This window comes from Motacilla alba, chromosome 17 (assembly GCF_015832195.1).
Source record: "Motacilla alba alba isolate MOTALB_02 chromosome 17, Motacilla_alba_V1.0_pri, whole genome shotgun sequence".
Lineage (NCBI taxonomy): Eukaryota > Metazoa > Chordata > Aves > Passeriformes > Motacillidae > Motacilla > Motacilla alba.
This window is the reverse complement of record NC_052032.1, coordinates 3481762-3503902: the sequence shown is the minus strand read 5'-3', so window position 1 is coordinate 3503902 and position 22141 is coordinate 3481762. Positions and strand designations below refer to the sequence as shown.

The 22141-nt window shown below is 50.8% G+C and overlaps 1 protein-coding gene across 1 annotated transcript in view; it reads left to right on the top strand.

Annotated features, from left to right (window-relative positions):
- ASTN2 (astrotactin 2) overlaps positions 1 to 22141 on the top strand; it is a 323686-nt gene that overhangs the window by 286882 nt on the left and 14663 nt on the right. Inside the window, exon 20 of the mRNA XM_038156713.1 lies at positions 6427 to 6568. Coding sequence (XP_038012641.1) covers positions 6427 to 6568 — 142 coding nt within the window. The remainder of the gene's footprint in view (positions 1 to 6426; positions 6569 to 22141) is intronic.

Sequence of the window (22141 nt, the reverse complement as noted above, 5' to 3'; positions counted from 1 at the left end):
AAGCTGTGCCCGAAGTTGCAGCATAATCACTGGCTTTTCTGCCTCAGCCTAGACAACCTGTGCCCAGCCAGAGAGATTCCTGATGGATGTGTCTTTTAGAAAAGCCATAACAAAGACAATATTCTGAAGCTACAGGGTTTTGGGGCGTGGGATTTAGGCTCCCATCTAACATGAGAGGCTAGTGTGCATGGATGCTCCCAGAATGTGGGCAGAAAATTTTTAGTAATAACTGGGCCTTTTTTACTTCTTTTATTATCTGGCAAGCCATGTAGGGAAGGAGGTTTTGACATCATTCCACCAGGATCAGTAGGGATGGTTTGCTTTTAATGATCTAGGCAGCGAGACAGACCATCTGCTGATGTAAATCGGAACAGCTCCGTCGCCTGAAGTTATGTTACACTAATTTAAATCAGCCCATCATTTCCAAGACAAACCAACCACCTATCACTGCCTTCACCCACTGAGTGCCAGATCCAAAGCACGTTAAACCCAGGTACAACCTCACGGTGGAGGAGCCACCCTGCAAACCTGTGCTCCACATCCACTCATCCAAAAACCTGGTCCAGGCCTTCTGCTCACAGCCCTCCTCTGGTCCTCCCCTCCTTCAAGGGAAAGCCCCAGGAGAAGAGGAGGGTGAGGCAAGGACCCCCAAAAGGTGACAGACTTGGAGGGCCAAGCATGCCATTTGTTTCTTCATTTCAGGAACCAAAACCTGGCAAGGGGAAGTGGAGTAAGGTCTCTTTTTCCATCTGCTGCGCTGGCATTGCTCTGGAGGTCACTGCTGGGGACGGAGGTCCTCGCTGGGCCCCATCTGCCTTCTCTTGGCTCCCTCATTTATGCCCACTTGGGCCTCTGACATTCTACTCTGTTTTTCTTTCCTTGAAAATGGATCGGGAATTGGGAGCTGCTGCGCAGGAACGCGCCTGTTCCCCATTACAGCTCCACCGGGGCTGTAACACGATCGTGCCTGCTCCATACCCACACAGATATTTATTTATCCATACAGCCTTTCTCCTTGTTTTCATTAAGTTAGGCAGAAAAGGTTAATCTTTCTTCTGCTAAAGCTTCAAAACCAACCAAACTAAATAAAATATGATTTCTTTCATTTCTTTTTTAAAGGACACTCTCTCTTTTTTTTTTCTTTTTTTTTTTCCCCTTAAGTACCAGAATGAGGTCACAGTCAGAGATGCCACAAGAGTAAATTGAAAACAGGTTGAAAAAAAGCAAAGGGGAGAAAGACAGGGAGAGAAAACCACAATCAGGGGAAAGCGCCTGGTAACATTGCAGGGTTGGTTTCATCCAACCCAGTAAAGAAGCTGTCAAGACAGAGACATTGGTGCCTTCCTACTTTCCCCTTTGTGCTCTTTCTAGGAATCTTGAAGGTGAATGGCAGCAGGGAGGTCTCCTCTCGTCTTAATTTCCACTTTGGTTTGCAGCGCCTGGGTTTTCTCCATGCTGCTCTTGGCACAGGCGCGTGGGCTGAAGGTGTGGGAACGCCTGTGAGGGTCCCAGAGCTTCCTTTTGCTCCTCGAGCCTCCTGGAGGCTGCTGGCCTCGCTCTCTTGTTTAGTCTGGTTGAACTCAGCGCCGTAGCTCGCCCTGCCCTCGGTGGGATGGTTGATAGGTGATTCATCCAGCCTGCTGTCCGCAACTGCAGGGCGCTGGCACGGCCGCAGTGGAAGGACTGAGGCAGGCTGAGGCTGCTGGATGCTGTGTGCGAGCGGTCTGAGCCTGCTCCCAGCCATTTCCATTCCTCAGCCCCCGTTCCTGCCCGTCTGAGCCTCCTGCCACAAGAAGTGTGCTCTCTGGAGAGCACACTGCCAGCTCACCCTTGCAGACAGGCAGCTGAGCTGGGGATGTCCTTCTCCTCCTCCTCCTTCTCCTCCAGAGATGGCCTTGAGTTCCTGGGTGGTTATCCCAGAGTGCCACCAGCGGGATGACCCCTGGCTATGCCTGCTGTGGCCAGGAGAAATCTGCAAAGCCCTTGCTGTTATTTTCCTCTGTTTTATGAAGAGCCACACCACCAGAGTCTATGTAAAAGATGCTTAGAAAACCAAAAAGAGGAGATCTGCAAAATGCCACAGCCATGCCTGTGGATGAGGACAAGGCAGTAGCAAGGAGAGAGAAGGGAAATGCCACCTGGAGGGAGCTGCATCTTCCTGACAGTTATTAGTAGAGCAGAGATGGATTTTCAAAAGCTGCCTGGGAGGTGGATGGTTTGGGGTAGATCAGCCCTGGGAAGGCATGGAAATGAGGGAGAAGAAAGTCTTGCAAGGATATTAACTCCTTGCACTTAGGAGTGTCAGCATCCCATTGCTGAGCAGAACTGCCCCATGATTTGTAATCAGTGAGCAGCAAGTGACATTTTTTGCTCTGTGCACAGCATTTTCCATAGTGATTTTGAGCTCTGCTTTGGGTTTTTTACTACTGAGAAGTGAACGCAGGTGAGGCATCCTCATAGGAGCCAGTTATTTGTCCTTGATATCTGTAACAGCTTATTGCTTTATTTAGTGTGACATCAATTATTTATTACTATTAATGAAGGACACAGATGTCTGTCTGGTCAATAAAATATCTCCTACTCCACAGAGATGATCTACTTAGCTATCATTTACTCTGCAGAGAACCTTTGGATTCTTTCTGAAATTTAATAACACGAGCAAAGATACTCAGGCAATCTAGAAGGTTTGTGCTTCAGGGCTGCTTTGGGAGGCTGAAATCCTTCTTCATATTTGCTGGCGGGATGTGTAAGAACACAAGTCCAGATGGGAAAAGAAGCCCCTTTGCTTTCCATCACGAGCTACTTATCCATATAATCCCTTTTATAAAGTGATCAAACTCCTTCCTAAAGGATGGTTGGGTTATTTGCCCTTTGCAGGAGTAGACCATCCATTTATCCATGTCCAATTTACATCCTCTTGCCATTACTTCCCATTAACCTAACTATTGCTTTTCCATCTGAGTGCCTGCCCTGTTGATGTGTTCACAGTCATGTGTCTCTATTTGGCCTTTTTTTTTCCTCTGTTTTGATTAGGGAATTTGGGCTTTTTGTTCTTTCCCTGTGAAATCTTCTCTCCTTCTTTTCCTGTGCCTTGGTCTTGAGCACAGTTGAGGAATGCAGTGCACTTAGTCCTCCCGTGGCCTCATGCAGCTGGGTCAGTGTTCTCCTGCTGCTTCATGATCCCAGGATCACTTTTTCTTGGTAGGGCAACATTACTGGTCAATCAAGTGGCCCAAGTGTCCAATGCCAGGTTGGAGAGGGCTTGGAGAAACTTGGTCTAGTGGAAGGTCCCTGTCTGTGGTTGGGGTGAGGTGAAAGGGGATGATCTTTCTTGTCCCTTCCAATCCAAACCATTCTCTGATTTATGATAATCCTCTCACCGTTCCACCAAAAGCAGTTGTTGCTTCAGCTCTGTTCTACTGACAAAGTCCCAGTCTAAATCTAGGGAGTAAATTGTTTTCTGCTCCTAAAGAAAGCTTAGGAAATTTCATTCCAGCTGCTCTCAGGCCCTGAGGACTGAAGGGTCTCTGCCTTCTCTTTTGTGAGATGAACAAATAGAGTCTCTGTGTGCTCTGCTTTGCCCAGGGGAGAGCAGGGAATAGCAGCTCCCTGCACTGGCTGCAGACTGACAGCTCTGGGTAGCTGCCTTGTCCCCAGGGTGTCCCTTCCCTGCCACTGCTCCATGGTCTGTGCAGTCTGGCACCACCAGTGATCTCACTGCTGCTTGTAGAGGTACAGAAAAACTCCCAGCCTTGGGGCTGAGGTTCCAGCATCTTTGTTAGTATCTATTTTTCATGATAACCTCTTTGCTTTGCAGAGCCAACAAGAGGGGAGAGTTCCTCAGATGTTCAGGATTGAGCAAAAAGCACCCTCTTGCTTTGCGGACTTTATTGCAAGGTTTTTCGCTCAATCCAAGTGGAGACATTGTTGGCAGACCCTGCAATCTTCATTTCCTCCTGTGCAGGGGGACAGAAATGCACTCCACTCCGTGGGCAGGTCTGATCCATGGCAAACCAGACCACCGTGGGAAGCAGCTGCTGCTGTGTGTCAGGGCAGTGCTCCCTGCCAGCCTGTTCCCTCAAAACTACCCAGAAAGACCATGGAAGATGAGCTTTCAGATGTTAGTGCGTGTCCTAGAGAAAGTTAGCTGTGCACTTTTAATCATAGAATGGTCTGTGTTGGAAAGGACCTGAAAGATCATCTCATTCCAACCACCCTGCCTTGGGCCTGTCCTGCCCTTCCACCAGACCAGGTTGCTCCAAGCCCTGTCCAACCTGGCCATAATACATTCCTTGATTCAATGGTTGCTCATGACATTTTCCATCTCATTTCCAGTCTCCTGCAAGTCTGCTTCCACCCTCTCCCTGTCTCAGCCCATGCCATCTCTTGTGCTCCCTGGCACAGATATCCTGGCTGATCCTCCTACCTGGGGGCTGCCCAGTCCAGATCTTGGACTCCAAGTCCCCTTGGCCTCTCCCAGCTCTCACTGCAATCTCTGCCCAGCTATTTTCTTTCCTAGCCCTCATCAGATGCTTAGAGGAAGGTGTGAAATCCCACAGCATTCATCCATGGGATGATCTGTCCCCCCAGGAAACTTCTTCCTGGTCAGAAGAGAAGTTGCTTGAGGCTGGAAGATCCTTAAAGCCCTTTGCTCTACTTCAACACCACATTCTGGTCCTGCTTCTTTGTTGGTGATTCATCAGGTTTGGAAGTCATGGCAGAGTCTGTTCTCAATGACTCCTGGTGACAGGGAGTTCCCCAATCCAGCCCAATGTTGTAGGAAAAGGGATGGAAATGAAAATTGGAAATGAGCAATAGGGGTTTGTTTGTTTGCTTAAACCATAAACCCAGAGCTGAGGGACTTGTTGAAGGCCGGGCAGGGCTCGTGACTTCCAGGCAGGGATTTTCCTGCTGCCAACCCAACCTGCCTGTTGAGTTGTCTTGGGATTTGGGACTGACCTGCGTCCAGGAGCTGGGTTGAGCTACAGAGACTGGTGACAGAGCTGCCTGAAAAAGTTTGGAAAGAACAAGTCGTGCTGGGAGCATTAAAATGAATAATTAAGGCTTGGATTCCTTCAGGGAGGAAAAGAATTTATTGCTGCTCTTTTCTCTAGCCAAGGGGGATATTTGTTACTGAGTTGTGTGTTTTGAGACAAGACGCAAATGCGGTTTAGGGGGCTGGGGATGAGGGGATTTTTTCTTCTACCTGGATAATGCAGCTTCACAGTGGGATGTTCTGGGCTGGTTACACCACTGGCTTGTTCTTTAGGGTCTGTACCAAGAACTGGTGCTTCGTTTCAGTACTCCTCAGTCACTTTTGCCTTTAGAAAAACAGAAGTGCTGAGAAGGGAATTCTTCTCCTCCCTCTGCTGCGATGTCTTGACATTTCCACATGCACAAGGTACCCAGCACAGCAATCTGGGCCCAGCTAGGCTTACACCAGCACAGCTATCACCTGCAGCAGCCTTGCTCCGATTCCCACCACTGGGAACAGGGCACAGCCTGGGCAGAGTCTCTGTCTTCTTTTCCTCCGTGGTACCTCAGGCTTTCAGTTACACCAGTGTGAAATGGGAATTAAATGCAGTGAGCTCTAGCCAATAGACAGGCTGCCCACTGCGAGGAGACAGGTTGCACAGCAGTGGACAGCCATACCCAAAAACCTTAATAAATGGAGCATTTTCAGTTTCAGCTGGGTTATGATCTAAGTCTTTAATAGGCTTTATAAACCAGAAGATTAAAAGGAAAATTTTTTTTCAGTATTTTTAATTAGTGGGTTTTTTTCTTTGAATGCCTTTAAAAAAGCAAGTGTTCTTCAACATGACTGAAGGAGAACCAGTCAGAGCTTCAGGAGCTGGCAGAGTGCAGATGAAAGGGAATGCAAAGCTACTGGCTGTCATTAAATTAAATTAAAAAAATAAAAATAAAACCATCACATTGAGAACAATTCCTCCCAAGCCCTAAATATGTATTTTTTGCTGTCAGTCCAACATAGCAGAAACACCTTTTGCTGTGGCAGGTAATGTTTGTAAAAGGCCATGCCTTGTTTAAGAGCTGGACATGCAGCAAGGGCAAGAGATCTGTGTTTAGCCAGGCTTCCAGATCTTCTGTAGCCCACCTCTGGATGGTGGTTCTGCCTGCAGTGTCTGCAGCGAGGCCACACGTCCCCTCTGTGCTGTGATTGCCACTGGCTATGCACTGGCTTAGCCCTGGCCCCCATCCCTGCAAAGCTAATGGCTCAGGTGTGTTTCCTCCTTGCTTTGTCCACAGGGGACATTCTCCACACAGACTTGGGACATGCCACAGCCAGCTGGAGTTTGTTGACTGCGTGTCCTGCGTAGAGATGTGCCTACAGTGATTTTAAAGTGTTCAGCAGTAGTTCTTCACCTGTGTTGATGTTCTGGTCTCGCTCCTCTCTTTGCTCTGCAGGAGAATCCTTGAGCTTTGCAGATGATTTGCTCTCTGGCCTGGCAACCTCCTGTGTGGCAGCGGGTCGGAGCCACGGAGATGTCCCTGAAACCAGCCTCTATTCAGTCATTTTCAAGTGCCTGGAACCAGATGGTCTGTACAAGTAAGGAGAGCTGCTGGGGGCAAGGAGGGATCTCCAATGCTGTTGTTGAATTGTTAATCACCTTTTGGGTCAGCACTGTGTCACACCAGACACGGGGCAAATGGTCAGACTCTTCCTGCTGCTTTGGGTGTGACATGCAGCTGGTGAAATGGAAAAGCAGTGTCTGCCAGTACAGTGCTGGAGGCACTGTGAGTCCATGGGACACTCCAGGATAACACCTACTTTCAGAATTCTGGGTTTGCAGATCCATGCCTGGTGGACAGGGTTATCTCTGATGGATGAACTCAGCTGATGTGATCAGATTGGAGCAAGCGGCCAAGTGTCTGGTGGGATGAAATAGGTGTCAAAATTGTGAAATGTGTTTATAAGTTGCTGTTTCTCTTAGTAGGACATACTTCAGATCAGAGAGACACCAAATCCTTCTGCCCCCTGCCCACATATTGTGGACATTTCACTCTTCTGAGATACTTTTTGGGGGTTGAATTTTCTGTTTGAATTTTGTGGATTAGTGAGTTTCCAGAGCAAAGGGATAATATCAAGATCTGAATTTTAACTTCTCCTTTAGTATCATTTGAACAGGGTCTGGGCTTTCCAATCTGGCTCATTAGCCAGGGCATCCTCTGTCTTGAGAGGGATATCAGGAGTCAGATCAGTAAGAGAGGAAAAATAGAGCAAAGAGGCAAGGAGACAGAGGAGAGACAGAGCAAGCAAGAGAGAAACACCCAGGGCTTAATGTCAGAGTGACTGCAATAATTAAAACACATTTTGTAGTGAGTAATGAAACTTTTTATGGGACCACAAAAGCATTTAAAGTGAGAGCTGGCAAATAGTCTGTCAGCGAGAACTTTTTAAGACCTTGATTAATACTTTCCCTCCACCGCCTCCCAGTTAAGTATGTTGACAGCCTCCAAAGCCTTTATTGCACATCCCTGGAGCAGGGCTGTCTCCAGGAGTGGGCTCCAAGTGATACCTCTTGCCATTTAATAATATCAGACATTTTCTTGTTGAATATCTATAATGCATAAATATAATTATTTATATCTCTGGGAACTGGACTGCTCTGAAAAGGTGTCAGAGACAGGCTGGAGCAACCACAGAGCCTACTAATAACCCAACGCCCATAAAACTGGCCTGTTGTGAGCTCTCAGTTCCCAGCTGCCAGGGGCACTGGGAGAGGGAAGAGCCACTGGTTTTGATGGAGGCTGCTGCCGTGGTGAGCACACAGAGCTGGGAGCCAGCAGGTCTGGCTCTTGGGCAGCCTGGGCTGCCAAGTCATCTTCCCTATCTGCCAGGCAGGGGTGATTGCACTCACCCGTCACTTGAGGGGCTCTGTGATCTAATTCCTGGTGTCTGCAAAGGCCTGGGAGATCCTTGGGTGGAAGGCAGAGGGCTTTGTCCAGGGTTTTGTCATCCCTGTGGTCAAAGCCAGTCTTGTGCTTCCCAGCCCCAAGGCACATTGCCATGGAGGGGGTCAACAGAGCTGGCAGTGCCCTGTGCCCTGGGCGTGGCTCCTGCTCTGTGCATGCCCCTGGGCAAGGGACAGCAGCTTTTGTGGGGAGCCACGGCTGCAGGCAGCCAGCAGGCAGCAGTCCCCTGGCACCAGGGAGCTCTGGAGCTTGTCCTGTGTGGGGACAGGCCCCAGGGTGACGCACAGCTCTGGCTCTGTCCCACAGCTAATGCTCAGCAGGGCTTGGCTCTCCGCTCCTGGGGCGGTGCACACAGCACACATGGACGGGCACGTGTTCGTGTGGGCACCTCTGGGGCACAGACCCACGTTCCTGGGCATCCAAAAAAATTACGTGTGGGCACACCACAGCACCCCCTCCTCGCTGGCTGCTTCTGTCTGCCCCAGCACACAGCATGGGCTGATAAACCCCTGCTCCACGCCGGCATGAGCTGCCGTGGGTCCTGCCTGCCCAACACACACGCTTGCTCCAACCTGGGCCCTGCCCGGCATGTTTACTGAGCATTCTCAGATGCACAGGCACCCCCATGAAGTATTCCTCTGCTCAGATGTCCACACGGTTGCAACACAGCATGAAGAAAGCCAGAGCAGTGAAATGTGAGGCTAACGCTGCTCTGCGCCCGCACAGACAGAACAACAACACAAACACGGGCACGGGGTCATTTCTTAAATTGAATTTCTTCTGCTTGTTTCATTCGTTTCTGTGGAAAAATAGCTATCTATAATAGCTCTGGGCTGGGTATAATCCTGATTATAGCCACTCGCAGCACTCTGTGCTGTTCTCTAGGCTGGGAGGTAAGCACATAGTCTGTAGCATCAGAGCTCTTCAAAAACAAATTCTTTGCTTCTGCAGTAGTCTGAGGGTATCACATAACCCTAGCAAGGGGACTGGGAGGTCATGGAAGTCTCTTCTGCCCTGTAAATGTGTTGAACGTCCTGTCCTTTTCTTCTGTAGTACCTACAGCAATTACACTCTGCTGTGGACCATTCATTTGGAGTACTACCAGCCTGAGATCAAAGCTGGGCTGGAGTATGAAAACAAACCCAAAAAATGTTCTACAAGCAAACAAATAAACAAAGTCTGATTGATTCCTTTGCTTTTAAGACTTCTGTAATTCCAAAACATAAACGAACAAAAGGAGAACTAATTTCTTTGTCCTTTGCAGTTTCAGTCTGAGGAAAATATGTTGCCTGTCAGCCCTTTTCTTCCCTTGCCTTTAACACACTGGGGCTAAGGTGCCAGTCCCTGCATGGAGGGTTTTCCAGGGCAAGTAGATCACGTCAACAAAGACACATGCTGCAAAGGCTTGTGTACAGGTGTGGACACCCCTGCCAGTGTGCCACACACAGGCACCCATCCATGGAGATCCATGCACTCATGGGAATATACACCCAGGGACCTATGCATGGGTACCAAGGATGCTTCTTGAAGACTGTTGAGTTTGGCTGCAATTCTTAAAAAGCAGAAATCTTATATTCTTGTGAAATGGAGAAGGGTTTGCTCTCCCCTGAGGTCAGCTGGACCAGAGCTGTCTGTCAAGCTTCCCCCCAGGTTGATCTGTAAGAGAATGAGGTGAGGAGGGCAGAGGGAGAGTTGTTGATGAGTCTGTGAAGTGCTCACCTTTCTTGGATCAGCCAGCCTGGACAGCAGCCAGTGCCACTCAGACGGATGGTTTGGGAGCCTTGGGAGCACCAGACTTTGACAGGCAGCTTGTGATGAACCAAAAACAAAACAACAGTGAGGAGAAAGGGTTCTGGCTTGTCTCAGAGATCAAACTCAACTTGGAGGACTGAGCACCCCTCAAACCCATCCAGTCTCTTCACTGTGGAGGCAGGAGCTTCCCCTGGGCACCCCACAGCCTCCCTGAGCCTTCAGCCTAGCTCATCCATCTCAGCTCTCACCCCATTGCTTGGGGAGTGCCTGGGGATGCCTCATGGCTGAGCTGTACCTGCTTGGCTACCAGGAGGCAGCTTTGCCAGCCCAGTACGTTTGCTTCAGATACTTGGGGAGACACTAAGTATCCCTCAGCCAAAAAGGGAAATTCTGGAAAGGGAAATGAAAACCCCCTCCAGCTCCTCAATGGAGCTGCAGTGCAAACACACCAACCTCTTCCCTGCGCCACAGATACTATAATTATAGATTAGATTAAATCCCAATGTTTCACTTTATTTACATTCCTGACCTAGCCTATTCATTTCCAGTGTTTGTGCCAAGAATCAGCACAAAATTTACTGGAAATAATATGGAAGTCATCAGAATTCCTTCCAGAGCCTTTCCTTGGAGTGTGTTCATGTGCTGTGAAGAAGCCTTTACATTCCCTTTGCTGGCTCAGATGGGGTTTCCCCAGGGTGATCATGAACCAGCCCAAAGGCTCTGGGAGAGCACGTTTCAGGGGTGTTGGAAAGGTGGAAACCTCTTCCTAGAGGTTGAAGATTGAGGATTGCTGTTGGAGGGAAAGGGATTCATTCAGAGCTCAGAATGACAACACAAGGCTTCCATCTGAGCCAGGACCCACCAAGTCCTGCCCAGGCAGTGTCACCCTCTGTGGGGTCTGCAGGCCATCGACAGTGTGGCCAGGCTCAGTTTGGGATAACATGGAACATCCCTTTTTTGGTGAGCTTCAGGAACAAGGCAGGGGTGTGGAGCAGGGAGAGCCCATCAGAGCACGGAGAGGCAGCGGCTGCAATCCCACAGGCTGAACGTGCTGAAGGAGCTGGCCCAGAGCAAGGCTGATTAATGCAGAGTGACCTCTGCCGTGTGCATAGCTGGGATAAAAAGTGGAACAGAAAACCCTTGGTGCTCAAGAGTGTGTTAATGCTGGCAGCAGTCCCCTGCTCCTTATATGATGCTAATTGTTGTTGTTGGTCTTTCGTCAGGAAGACACGTGAGTGAGCGCTGGAGCAATTGGAGACAGATCCCAAATAGCTCCGTGGCATGGGTTAAAACACATCTGTTACAGCCCTTGGCCAGGTCCCCTGTGTGCACAGGAGCTGTGCTGCTTCATTGAATCCACCTCTCCCGTTCCACATGCTCTCCAGCTTCCCAAAGCTGACTCGTGCAGGGCTGTAGTTTCTCCTCAGGCATTCCTGGCTTGCAGAAGCTCAAACAAGGCAAGTCAGGAGCTGATTTTGCTAAATCCTAAGCCTGTACTCCAAATGCAGGCTCATTCTTTCTCAGCACTTTGGGGTTGTGGCAGAGCCAGGCTGCCCAAGCACTGGCTCAGGTGTGGGGTTGTTTCTGCTGAAGCGAGTCCAGTGCAGAAGCCTCTGGGCTCACCTGGGCTGTGTGTGGATCACTGGCTTGCAGGGGGATTGGGCCCATGAAAGATGGGCTGTACAGGGAGCTCCGGGGCTCAACAGAAGGGTATCATCTCTGCACTCATTTCCGTGAAGTCCCATTTATGGAGGTGGGTTGAGCTCCTGCTGAGGCTCCAGCATCAGGAGGATACACATCTAAAAACCACAGAGAAGACATTCATGGTTTTTTCATGGCCAGTCAAATCTGAGGGCTCTTCCCAACTTCACCATTTACTCTGTTGAGTGATTTAAGGAGAACATTTTGTCTCTCTTCCATCATCACCTGTTTACCTGTCCCCTTTAAAAACTCAGTTTTTAATCCCTCTTGTGCTGTCCTTGTGTCCAGCCTGGCCTGGGTGGCTCAGATCAAGGCCTCCAGGTGCTGCTGCAGTGCTGCTATGCTGACTATTTGCCATCACTCTTCTAAAAGTTGTGTTTGTACCTGAATTTTCCTTCTGATCTGTCTCTGCCACCAGTGCTCAACCACCTGGGACAGGTGTGGAGTCGGGAGATGCGTTTCTCTGACCTCAGTAGAACCTTTCTCTTTAGTAACTGCCAAGTTTATGGGTGTCTCACACCTTTTTGCTGAAAGTCCAGGTTTTCCTTCCCAAATTCTCTCTTCTGCTTGTACCTCATGCCACAGAGAGCAGCAGAGCAGCTTCTGCAGCCTCCCCTGGCTGTCTCCCCTCTGCCCTTTCCTCAAGACAATCAGACTGAAACAACATTTTTGGTTTTATCCCTAAAAACTGCCAGCATCTAAATCTCAGCCGTCTGGGTCCAGGCCCATGCACATTGTCCCTCTGGAGGTGGCTGGAGGAAGGCTGGCAGTGGCGTAGTGAGGAAAAGGAAGGAGGAGGCATGGAGGGGTTATTTTGCGGGGTATGGCAGCTGGGGGAGTGTGCCAGTATAGGATTCTTCCTGGGAATGACAGTGGGGTGGGGAGGAAGATTTTGTCCTCTTTGCCTGTTGGTAGACAAATGGATCTTTACAATTCCACCTTTTTCCCATCAGCAATCCCGTATCACCAACCCCTTTTAGTCACAGAACTTGGAGAGTATTCTTACTCCTGACTGTGTAGAAACCTAATGCTGCTCCACGTCCAAGTCTTATCTCATGGACTAATGGGAGAGGGAGTGCAAGAGCTGTGATATAAATATCAACACGGGCGTTGCTGGCTTTGATTTGCTCTAAGCCAGCCAAACCTGCATCGTGCTACTGCCTTGGAGCCATTTGTTTTGTTCATCTGGTCTCCATGGTGCAGAGCACCCTCGTCCTGAAGGCTGGAAAGCTGAGGGCCATGTTGGTTTGATTCTTCCAGCACAGTTTGAACACACTCCAGTTCCAGGACACAAGGAACACTGGGCACATCCTGCTTTTTTTATCTGGTAGAGAAGAAGGGAGTGAGGAGAAGGACAAATGTCCTTGTTGGCTGTGTCCTAGCAAGGGAAACTGGAAGGGAAAGGTGTGACGTGCCTGGAGCTCCTCGGTGATCTAGAGCTGAGCAGAGGTGAGGGCTGGCCATGCTCATGTTTCACAGAAGCCCCACTTCAGGAGAACACTTAGAATTGCTTTTTTGGTCAGGTAATTAAGAGATGCCTCCTGCAAAGAATTGTATTCTCTTCCTAATTTCCTTTTGCAGTCTGGGACCCAGGTATCTGAGAGTGGGAAGATTGACAGCTGCCCAGTGCCCATTGCAGCTCTACCTGATATTTCCAGACAACTCAAGCCCATAATTTGGGCTTATTTAGGCTCTAAAGAGTGGCCAAAAGCAGCACGATTCTGTCCACAAACATGGCCGAGGAAGGACGTGACCAGCTCCTGTGCTGCCCAGGTGTTCAGTCACTGCTGAGCCCACAGGTCTTATCTGAACCCAGACCATCCCCACAGCCCGGGGGTTATCAGCTCAGACAGACTCCGGGTGTGACCCCAGGTCCCCAAAGGTGGAGGTATTTGACAGTGATACTTCTCTGAATAAAAAGGGTAAGTCACAAGCTAATCCTACCTTGCCCATCTTTTTGTCCACTCTCAAAAGCAAAGTTTGGATGCCATGAGCTACAAGTTCTGTCCCAGCTCAGCCCAGCAATGTGCATTTCTCTCATATATGGCTGCAAGTCCATAAAACTAGTCAAACTTTTCTTTTTGTTTCATTTTTCCAAAGGACACCTGCAGTACATCCCAGCCCATCCTTTTCTTTTAACAACAGCACAGAGAGTCCTTCACCAGCCTTGTCTCCCAGAGAACACTTTGTTACATTTTCATTTTCCTTTTGTTTGTGTGTTATTTGAAAAAAAATCTCTTTTAATCTCTGACTTGTGCAGAACATTACATCAGTAAGCACCCACCTCCTGATCATGCCAAAGTGGAGTTTATCAGCACAAAGTGACCTCTCCAGCTTTGCCACCCCTTCTCCCCCTCAGGGCTATGGCTCTTTCCCAGAGAACTGGGAGTTTCTGCAGGGAGTTTGTCACAGGAGAGCTGCAGGCAATGGAGCCCCTGCCCAGATCTCAAATGGCCTTTCATTTATTCCTTGGGGTTTGGGTTGTTCCCCCCTGCCTGTGTTTGCAAATGTAGCCAGTAAATTGAGACATCTCCATTTTGGGAGCATCATGTTCGAGGCTTCACAGTCAGAGCCACAGCTCCTGTTGGCTCCAGCTGAATCTGTGACACAGCAAAACAGACATCAAAAAAAAGTAACCTCAAAGTAGCTGCTTCTTCCTGAGTTTTCCCACCTGTAAAACATGTATTAAAATTAAACCACACCCTTTGCTGGGCTTCCAGTACAGTGAGGAGATCCACAGTAACGTGGGAGAAAAAGCTGAGGAGCATCTCTGCTGGGCTGCAGAGGTGGCAGCCATGTGGGGAGGTGGGGCTTGCTGTGGGTGACGCTCTGTGCTGAGCTGTGGCCCATTGGTCCCTGCTTGGGCACCCCCATCTGCTGCCACTCCCAAGGATATTTCCTTGGCGTACCTTCAGAGCAACTGCTCCCACCACACGTGCCCTCATTGCTCCCGCTCACCTCACACACACACACTTGCCTCCCTCATCAGGAATGAGATAAATTTGATTATACAGCAATATGGTTTCTGTTATGAGAAGGGGAAAAAAATACCCTGGCTTTCAGTAAAAACCCTTGGAGCCAAAGCTTATGTCATGATGTAAAGGTTTTAAAAAAATAAAAAAAGAAGTAGGGGTCTGTGGGATGCTGGTGCTGGTTGTTCAAGGGGTGGTGGGGTCCTGTTTTCACTGGATGGCGTTGGGTGTGGAGACACTGCCCTGGCAGGATGGGTGTGAAGGGAGCTCAAAGGTGGGTCACAGGGACATGCTTGTCCAAACACCTGCGCAGTGAGCTGGGCTTGGACACATCTTGCCACAGCTCTGGGCTGTCATACCCTTGGATCAGGGTCTGTTGCTTGTCTTCCATCTTTTCTCCTCTTGATTTTTGCCAGGGAAACCACAGGGCAACCCATGGCAGCAGCAACCTGAGCTAGGTCTGGAGCGTGCCAGTTTTCTCCTTCCCTCTGAGCATCTCCCACTGCCCTGCAGCTATAGGAGTGGCCTCCCCTCCTAATCTCATTGCACAACCCCAACCAGAAGGGCTGGGATACTTTCATGTTTTCCTTCCCACTGGTTTGCATCATTACAACATCCCAGTCTTCCAGCCCTTCTGGGCAGGGTCTGTGGGGATGTGTCCTGCACACCCCAGTTTCTCACATGGGGCAAGGGATGTTGGGGAGGGCTGGTTGGTCTCCAGGACACCCACCCCAGGCTGCTGGGGAAACCTCTCAGACAAAGCAACTGAAACCAAAATATTTCTTCAGTGTTTGGACACGTCACTGCTGATGTAAGGGGAAGGATTTCAAACCATTTCAGCTGCCACAAGTTGTACTCTTGGCCCTACATTGCAGGGTAGTCTTGGCCCCTTGCGCCCCTCCCCTCTGGGTCTGAGAGCTTTGTTAGGTTGGTGGATGTGTTGTGGTGTTGCATCCCCATGGTGCTGCCCTCCTGAGGGCACAGAGGTGGATGGATGAGGAGCAGGGTGCACTTCTGTCCATGCTCTTTATAGCTTTGAACTTGGCACTGGACATCTCAGGACTAAGGGACCTGCTGTGGTGCAGGACATCTCACTTTGCTGAAGGTCTGTCCTGTACCACAGCAGGTTCCTTAGAGCTAACCCATGGCCCCATAAACACACCAGTCATCCCATAACCCTACTCCACAGCCCACAGGTAAAATCACAGCCAGATCCTGGTGTAAGTAGCCTCTGGGTGTGCAGGTGAATTTAGAGGTGTTCAGTGGAGCAGTGTGGGATTGTGTGGCTGCTTAGACCCACCCTGGCAGGTGAAGCAAACTCATAAACTCCGGGCTTTCCACGTTGTTGCAGCTGAGAGCACGCAGAGTACAGGATGTCCCAAACACTGGTGAAGCCCAGCAGAGTGCTGCACCTGGGGTCCCCCTTGGCAGTTCCCCTTGTGCCTCCCTTGCCAGGCAGCAGCTTGCAGTGACCCCTGTGGCTTTTCCATTACCTATCCAAACCCTCCTGATCCCTGCTCCAGCAGAGCCACCCCAGTGAAGAAGAGCTGCAGAAGAGACACCCCACAGCATGAAGCCCACCCCACAGCATGAAGCCCATGGAATGAAGCCCACCCCGCAGCATAAAGCCCACCTGCATCACCCCACACACAGCTCCTGAGCTCTCCCAGGCCACCTCCAGCTCTGGGCTCTGTCCCTGCCTCGTACCTGCTGCCCCGCCACACGCTAAATTGTTTTCCAAGTGGAAACATGAGTTGAAGGATTAACTCCACAAGGGCCTTTCCGTGCAATGCACCGGGATTAAATATTTATGTTGGCAAAAAGCATGTAATGGGCAGCTCCAGATCAGAGATAATGAAATTGAGGTGTGTGGAGAAAGCAGGGGGAGGCAGGAGCTTGCAGGAGCAGACGGGAGAGGGACCCAAGTGGGTTGTAGTATGTGTGCCTGGGCAATTACTTTTGGTTTTATTAATACCCCACCTGTTTGTGGGGGAGCCCCAGCCCCATTGCTGGGAGCTCTGCAGCACACAAGGGTGTGCAGAAATCGGCCATTCCCATTCCTTGTGTGCGCACCAGCGTCAGGCAGGAGGAATTATCACCCAGGTGGCTTTCACTTAGAGCCACCTGAAGTGAGGGGGTGCAGGCACTGTCCTGGAGGAGGTGGCTGGGTGTGGGGAGTAGGCATGAGACCCTCTCTGTGTCATGTGCAAATGATGCACAATCCTAAATCATTAATAGCAGTGATATAGGATCCCTGCCTCTTCCAGACCGCTGCAGTCAAGGTTATTTACCGGTGACTGTATCGTATCAGGCAGCAATGTGGTTTGGATTAGAGAGAGGGTTCCTGATCAGGTCAGGAGAAGGCTCATGGCAGCAGCCACAGCATGAGCAGGAAGGTCTGTGAGAGAATCCATGGTGGATGTTAGGGAAGAGCCCTGCCAGGATGAGCAGCAGGGGAGCACAAGGAGCCTGGCAAAGGAGAGGTGGTGCAGGAGGGAAGACCTTCCTCTGCTGCAGGAGGAAAACAAGGAGTGCATGCAATGGCAAAAGCTGCTGCTCTTTCTCAACTCATCATTTTTATGAGACAACAACATCTCCCTCTTTCCACCCAACAACAAATATCGCAGAAGGCGGCGCAGGGGGTGGGAGTCCCGCACGGGGCCGTGGGACCCCGGCCAGGCTCCAGTCTCCAGGGAGGTATGAAACGAGGCATGAATGGAGTGCTAGGAGAGAATGGAAATCCACTGGCTCCCAGGCCGGCTCTCCTGCGGGGGGTCCCTTGCTCACGATGACAGCGCTGCCTCTCATAAACACGCATTTCCTCATCCCCATTTGTTTCTCTCTCTTGTGCAATCTCTTGTACCAGACGGGGATGGGAGTGAGTCCCACTGGTACGTGAATGTGTTACAAAAAACCTTCCCACCCTGCCACCAACGAAGCGCTGAGAAAGAACAACAGGGTTTAAAAGGAAAAAAAAAAATAGAGACAGAAAAGGAAGATGGGGCAGCTGGATGGATTTGCTACTGGCCATGACTTATGGTTCTGAGTGTAAAATCAAGGGCATGGCTGTGCTGGTAGGTTGCAGCATCAACCAGCACTCAGAAGCCCCACTGCACTTGGTGCTCTGCATCCCTCTGGGAAATGGATGCTCCTTCCCCAAATAATTTTCCTGGGCGGAAAACTTGTGACAAAAATAGAGGCAAAGTAACTTGACTGAAATCCCATAGTGCTGAAATTAACAGATATCCCAGCTCTAGCCTGCCCAGCACCATTCCTTGTGCTGAGTTGTTTCACTTGGGGTGTGTGAGCTGCACTGCTGCTGCCAGTCCCTGGGCATGGACCAGGCACCAGGCTGCCCTTCCCAATCCACACTGCTGGCACAGAGCGCAGCTGGGGTGAGGTGTGGCACTGAGGTGTGGGAACAAGGGCGAGTCCCACCATCAAACACATCTCCTGGACTGGTGGTGGAGGTTAGAAGGTCTCCTGAACCTGGGCTGCTGGAGCAGGGATGGAGGATCAGCTGTAGCTGCAGAGGAAGAAAAACTGCAGGGAGTTACAATCCTTTCCTGCAGAGTGAAAAACAAGGAAAGAAACCTGCAGGGAGTTATGCCTCTGGAGCAGCATTTGCAGGAGAGCAGGGCTGGCTCCACACCTCTGGAAGCCCAAACACAGTCACTGACAAGGGGTTCTCCTGTGGCACAGGACAGAGGGTCTCCAGTCCTGGCTTCGAGGGTAGCAGGGCTCTTGCTCTGAGCTTGTTGGCTGCATAGCCATCATTTCAATAAAGAAGTGATTAAAAGAGGGCGGGGAGGGGGGGGGAAGAAAACCCCAAAACATCTGTTTTACTTCAAATCAGGGAAGATTCCTTTGCTTGCAAGGAATGTGTAAATCACGCCGGGCTGGGAGATGTGCATAACCCTGCCTGAAAGCTCCTCTGCACTTCAAACGAATTCTAACATGCTTACTGGGATTTTGTTTTTATTATTTGTTTTGGGCCCCCCTGCCCCCCCCCATCCTGCCCTCCACCCTCCTTGTCTGCCTGCTGGACCTGTGAGAATCTCCTGCTCACTGCCAGTTCCTTGCCCTGTGCCCCTGGATTTGGGGGCCTTGGGGCACAGGGACAGTGGGCACTGCACATCTGGCTGGCACCCTTCTGGCTGGCACACAGCATCCCTGCCTGCCACCATCTCCGTGCCAACACTGAGGCCATTGCAGGGCCCTGTTGGCTGCCCTTGAGCTCCCAGAGCCCAGCTGGAGTTTGTCTCATTGGGATCCTGCCTGGGATGCTCAGAGGGTGCCCCTCTCCCATGCGTTATTGCTGGGCTTTGTTTCACTCTGCTGCCTGTGGAAGGTGAAGCCAGGGCTGGCCAGTGGTGCTGGGGACAAACTCAATGGAGACAGGTCAAGATCTCTGCTGTCAGGGATGCACAGCTCACTAAGGTGACTGTCCCTCAGGCCCAGGACCAGCCCTGCTCCCTGTGGTCAGTGCAGCCCTTGCCTTTCTTCTGAAAGCAGGGGGCCCTTCTGTGGTGCCTTTTATAAGAACAGTCAGCCATCAGCTTGCTTGCCGTGGACCACCCACTGCTCCTCAGATGACACTGCCTTTTGAAGTCACTACCAGCCCAGGCTGGATTTCAACCAGCAGTCCAGATGGAAGCCAAGCCCCCAGGAGAATGAGAACAAGCCCTACCAAGGGGATCTCCAGGGGTAGCACGCTGTGGAGTGTCTGGTTCTTGTTTAGAGGAACTATGAGGTTGGGAGGGGCAAAGATTTCCCAATTTGCCAGGGGTCACAACCTTCCTCTCGCCCATGTCCCCAGGGCCGGTGATGGCCAAGCTCTGCAGAGTGTTGGTAGGTTGAGCAGCAGGGATGGTTAGCTGTGAACATTCCCATTGTGGAGTTCCCTGCAGGAGTCCAGGGCTTTGCTTGTCTCTCCTTTCTCCTTGGCACATCTGGAGGAAGAGTATTCATTCTTTCTCTCCTTCTGAATATTTATTCCCTCTCTCCTGCTCATCCCCTGCAGTCACAGCCACCCCGAGCACTGCTGTCTCTTCTCACAGAGGAGGATGGCAGCCATCCCATAAGTGGCTCAAGGAAGGTACTGAAGGGATGTGTCGCTCTGGGATAACCCACCTGGCACCCAGGACCAATGCTGTGAGATGAGGCTGAAATCCACCCACCCACAGATCAGTGCAAAGACAAGCAAAACCTCCCCTAAAAGCAAAACTTACCCTCCAAGTTCCAACCTCAGCAGAGCTGGGCCTGGGGGCTGTGGGGTGTCTGTGGCTGAGGGAGCAGGGCTGGGTATCCCAAACTGATGGGGACAGCAGCAGGTGTTGCACAGGAGGAAGAGAGGATGCAGGTGCTGCCAGGGAACACCCTGCCCTGAGGAGCTGGAGGGATTGATGTGCATTGCAGTGCCCTTGCAAAGGCTGTGGCAGGGCCTCAGGGACACAGAGGATGCAGAGCCTGAGGAAAGCCCTCCTTTGCTGCACCAAGGACAGCTCGATCCATCTGCAGCTCTCACTGATCCTGCTCTGTAGCCCGAGCAGGATCAGCCCTCAGTTGGTAGCTTTGGGCACCAACCCAAGCTGTGTCACAGTAGGAATTGTTCCAGCGGCACAGGGAGTCAGAGGCAACTCATCTGACCTCCGTCCAAGGGCTTTGTTGGGCATCCCAGCAGAACAGGGACTCTGGCACTTCACAGACTAATGAGCTGCTGTTGCTTCACTGGAGACAAAAGCACCAGCCTGCAGTGGCTTATTATCACCTCCTTCTGGTTCTTCACTCCACCAAAGGATGTTACAATTCACATTCTGCCTAAAGTGGGACCTTCTGTGGCCTTTCCAGGCAGTGGGGGGAACACCTTGCCTCAAGCCTGAGACAAACAGGGAATATTGGGAATAGCTGGGCCAGTTCTCACTGCATTGCCTTTAGAAGCACATCTGCAAATCTTCATCCTCACAGCCAGAGGACGAAAGCAAGGACATGATGACTGCCAAGAAATATGGACCTCAAACACTCTCTATCCATCCTCTCCAAAGCTGGTAATTCCATGATGGTCCTGCTTCTTCTGCCACGGTTCTGCCTTCACAGCTGGGAGCCATCGCTATGGGACACCATACAATTCTGCTGGGGCATCTCCCAGCTAATTAAATCCTCCTTGCTCCTTGGAGAGTGCCTAGGAGCTAAAGCCCCAGTGTTGCAACATCAGCTGTGTTAACGTTATCTCGTGTCAGGGTGGCTGTTTTGGGTGTGTTGTCCTGCTGCCACGCCAAGGAGCTGCTCTCTCATCCACATCCCATCTCCATCAGGAGCTCCAAGCTTCTCTCCAGAGAAGATTGCTCTGCTCTTCCTTCTGCAGTGGGGTAAAGCTGCTCCTGGAAGGATGTACTCAGAGAGGGAGGGAAGGGGGAGTCATTATCTGCTTCTTGCAACAGGGGCAAGGATCACGGGGGACAAAGGAGGAGATCATAAGGCAGAGAAAAAGGCAAGGAGGGACAGTGGCTCTGTTGGAGCTCTCAGCCCCAGGGTGGTGATGAAGACACTGAGGGGATGCAACAGCCAGGAGGGTGGCAGTGACCTTCCTGCACCTTCTGGATGAAGCCATGGCCTGTCTGGCATTTTCCCCTCGTTTCCAGTGAAACACGTTTTCTCCTAAGGCAGTCTTGGCGCTGCTGCTCACAAGGTGTCCGGCTGGCAGAGGGGCTCCCATGGAATCTTGGCCGTCCAACACAGGTATCATTCAGGAGCAGGGTTCTGGGGAACAGAAGGTGGCCTGTGTATCAAGGCCTTCTTTCACAGCCATGGCAGTAATGGGAATCACTACTCTGATGGGTTATTGACAGTGTTTTGAGGGAAATCTTGGGAAATTGAGATGCCCGGTTGAGGCTGGGAAGGTGAATGCCCTGCTGGGCATTTCTTTGTCAGGGAGACAATAGATCCAGGCAGTAGCAAGGAGTGGTCAGGATTTTTAATTAATTTCTTTCTTTCTTTCCCCTTCATCTTTTGTCTGGATCCTGTTTAACAAGGATCTGAAACAAAAGGAGGTTGATGAAGTGCTCAAAGGAGGGAGAGCTGTGCAAATCTGGATCACAGCTTGGCTCAGGTGCAGGGCAGATGCTGCTGAGGGGTTGAGGGGACCAGCACCCAAACCTGCCTGCTCCAGGTTTTGGCCCTCTGCGGCCTTACAGCTCAGAAGGCAAGCTCAGGAGACCTGGGGCAGCACGGTGTGGGATGCTGTGACACCAAAGTGACACTGTCCCACACTGCAGCCCTGTAATTCATCAGCAATCACTGGCCCTGCCCTGCTCCCTGTGAGAAGTACTATGCTCTCCAGTCACTCTTTTTGAGCATGGCCATGGCATCTGCTGCAATTCAGGCAACCTTGCAGCCTGGATAACCCTGGCTGACCTTCCCAGGGTTGACACAAAGCAAAGATGGACCTCAAGCTGTGCAAGCCTGTCCTCAGCCCCACAGCATCTCCACCTGCCCTCACTGTCTCAGAAATAAGTCTCCTCTGCCCTTTTCCCAAGGTCTCCCTGATCAAACAGCTTCTTGCTGTGCAGAGCAGCCTGTGCCTTCCTCCTGCCTCCTTCCTCCAGTAATTGATGGGCACTGTTTTATCCACTTCCAAAAGGCATCAGACACCTGAGGCATGTCCTGGCAGGTACATCTGACAACTGTGGTCTGGTTTTGTTGGGAGTCATCTGTTGAAGGGTAATGATTAGTCTCACAGCATTTGCTGTCCTGGGAAAAAAAGAAGTGTGAATTGTGAGAAC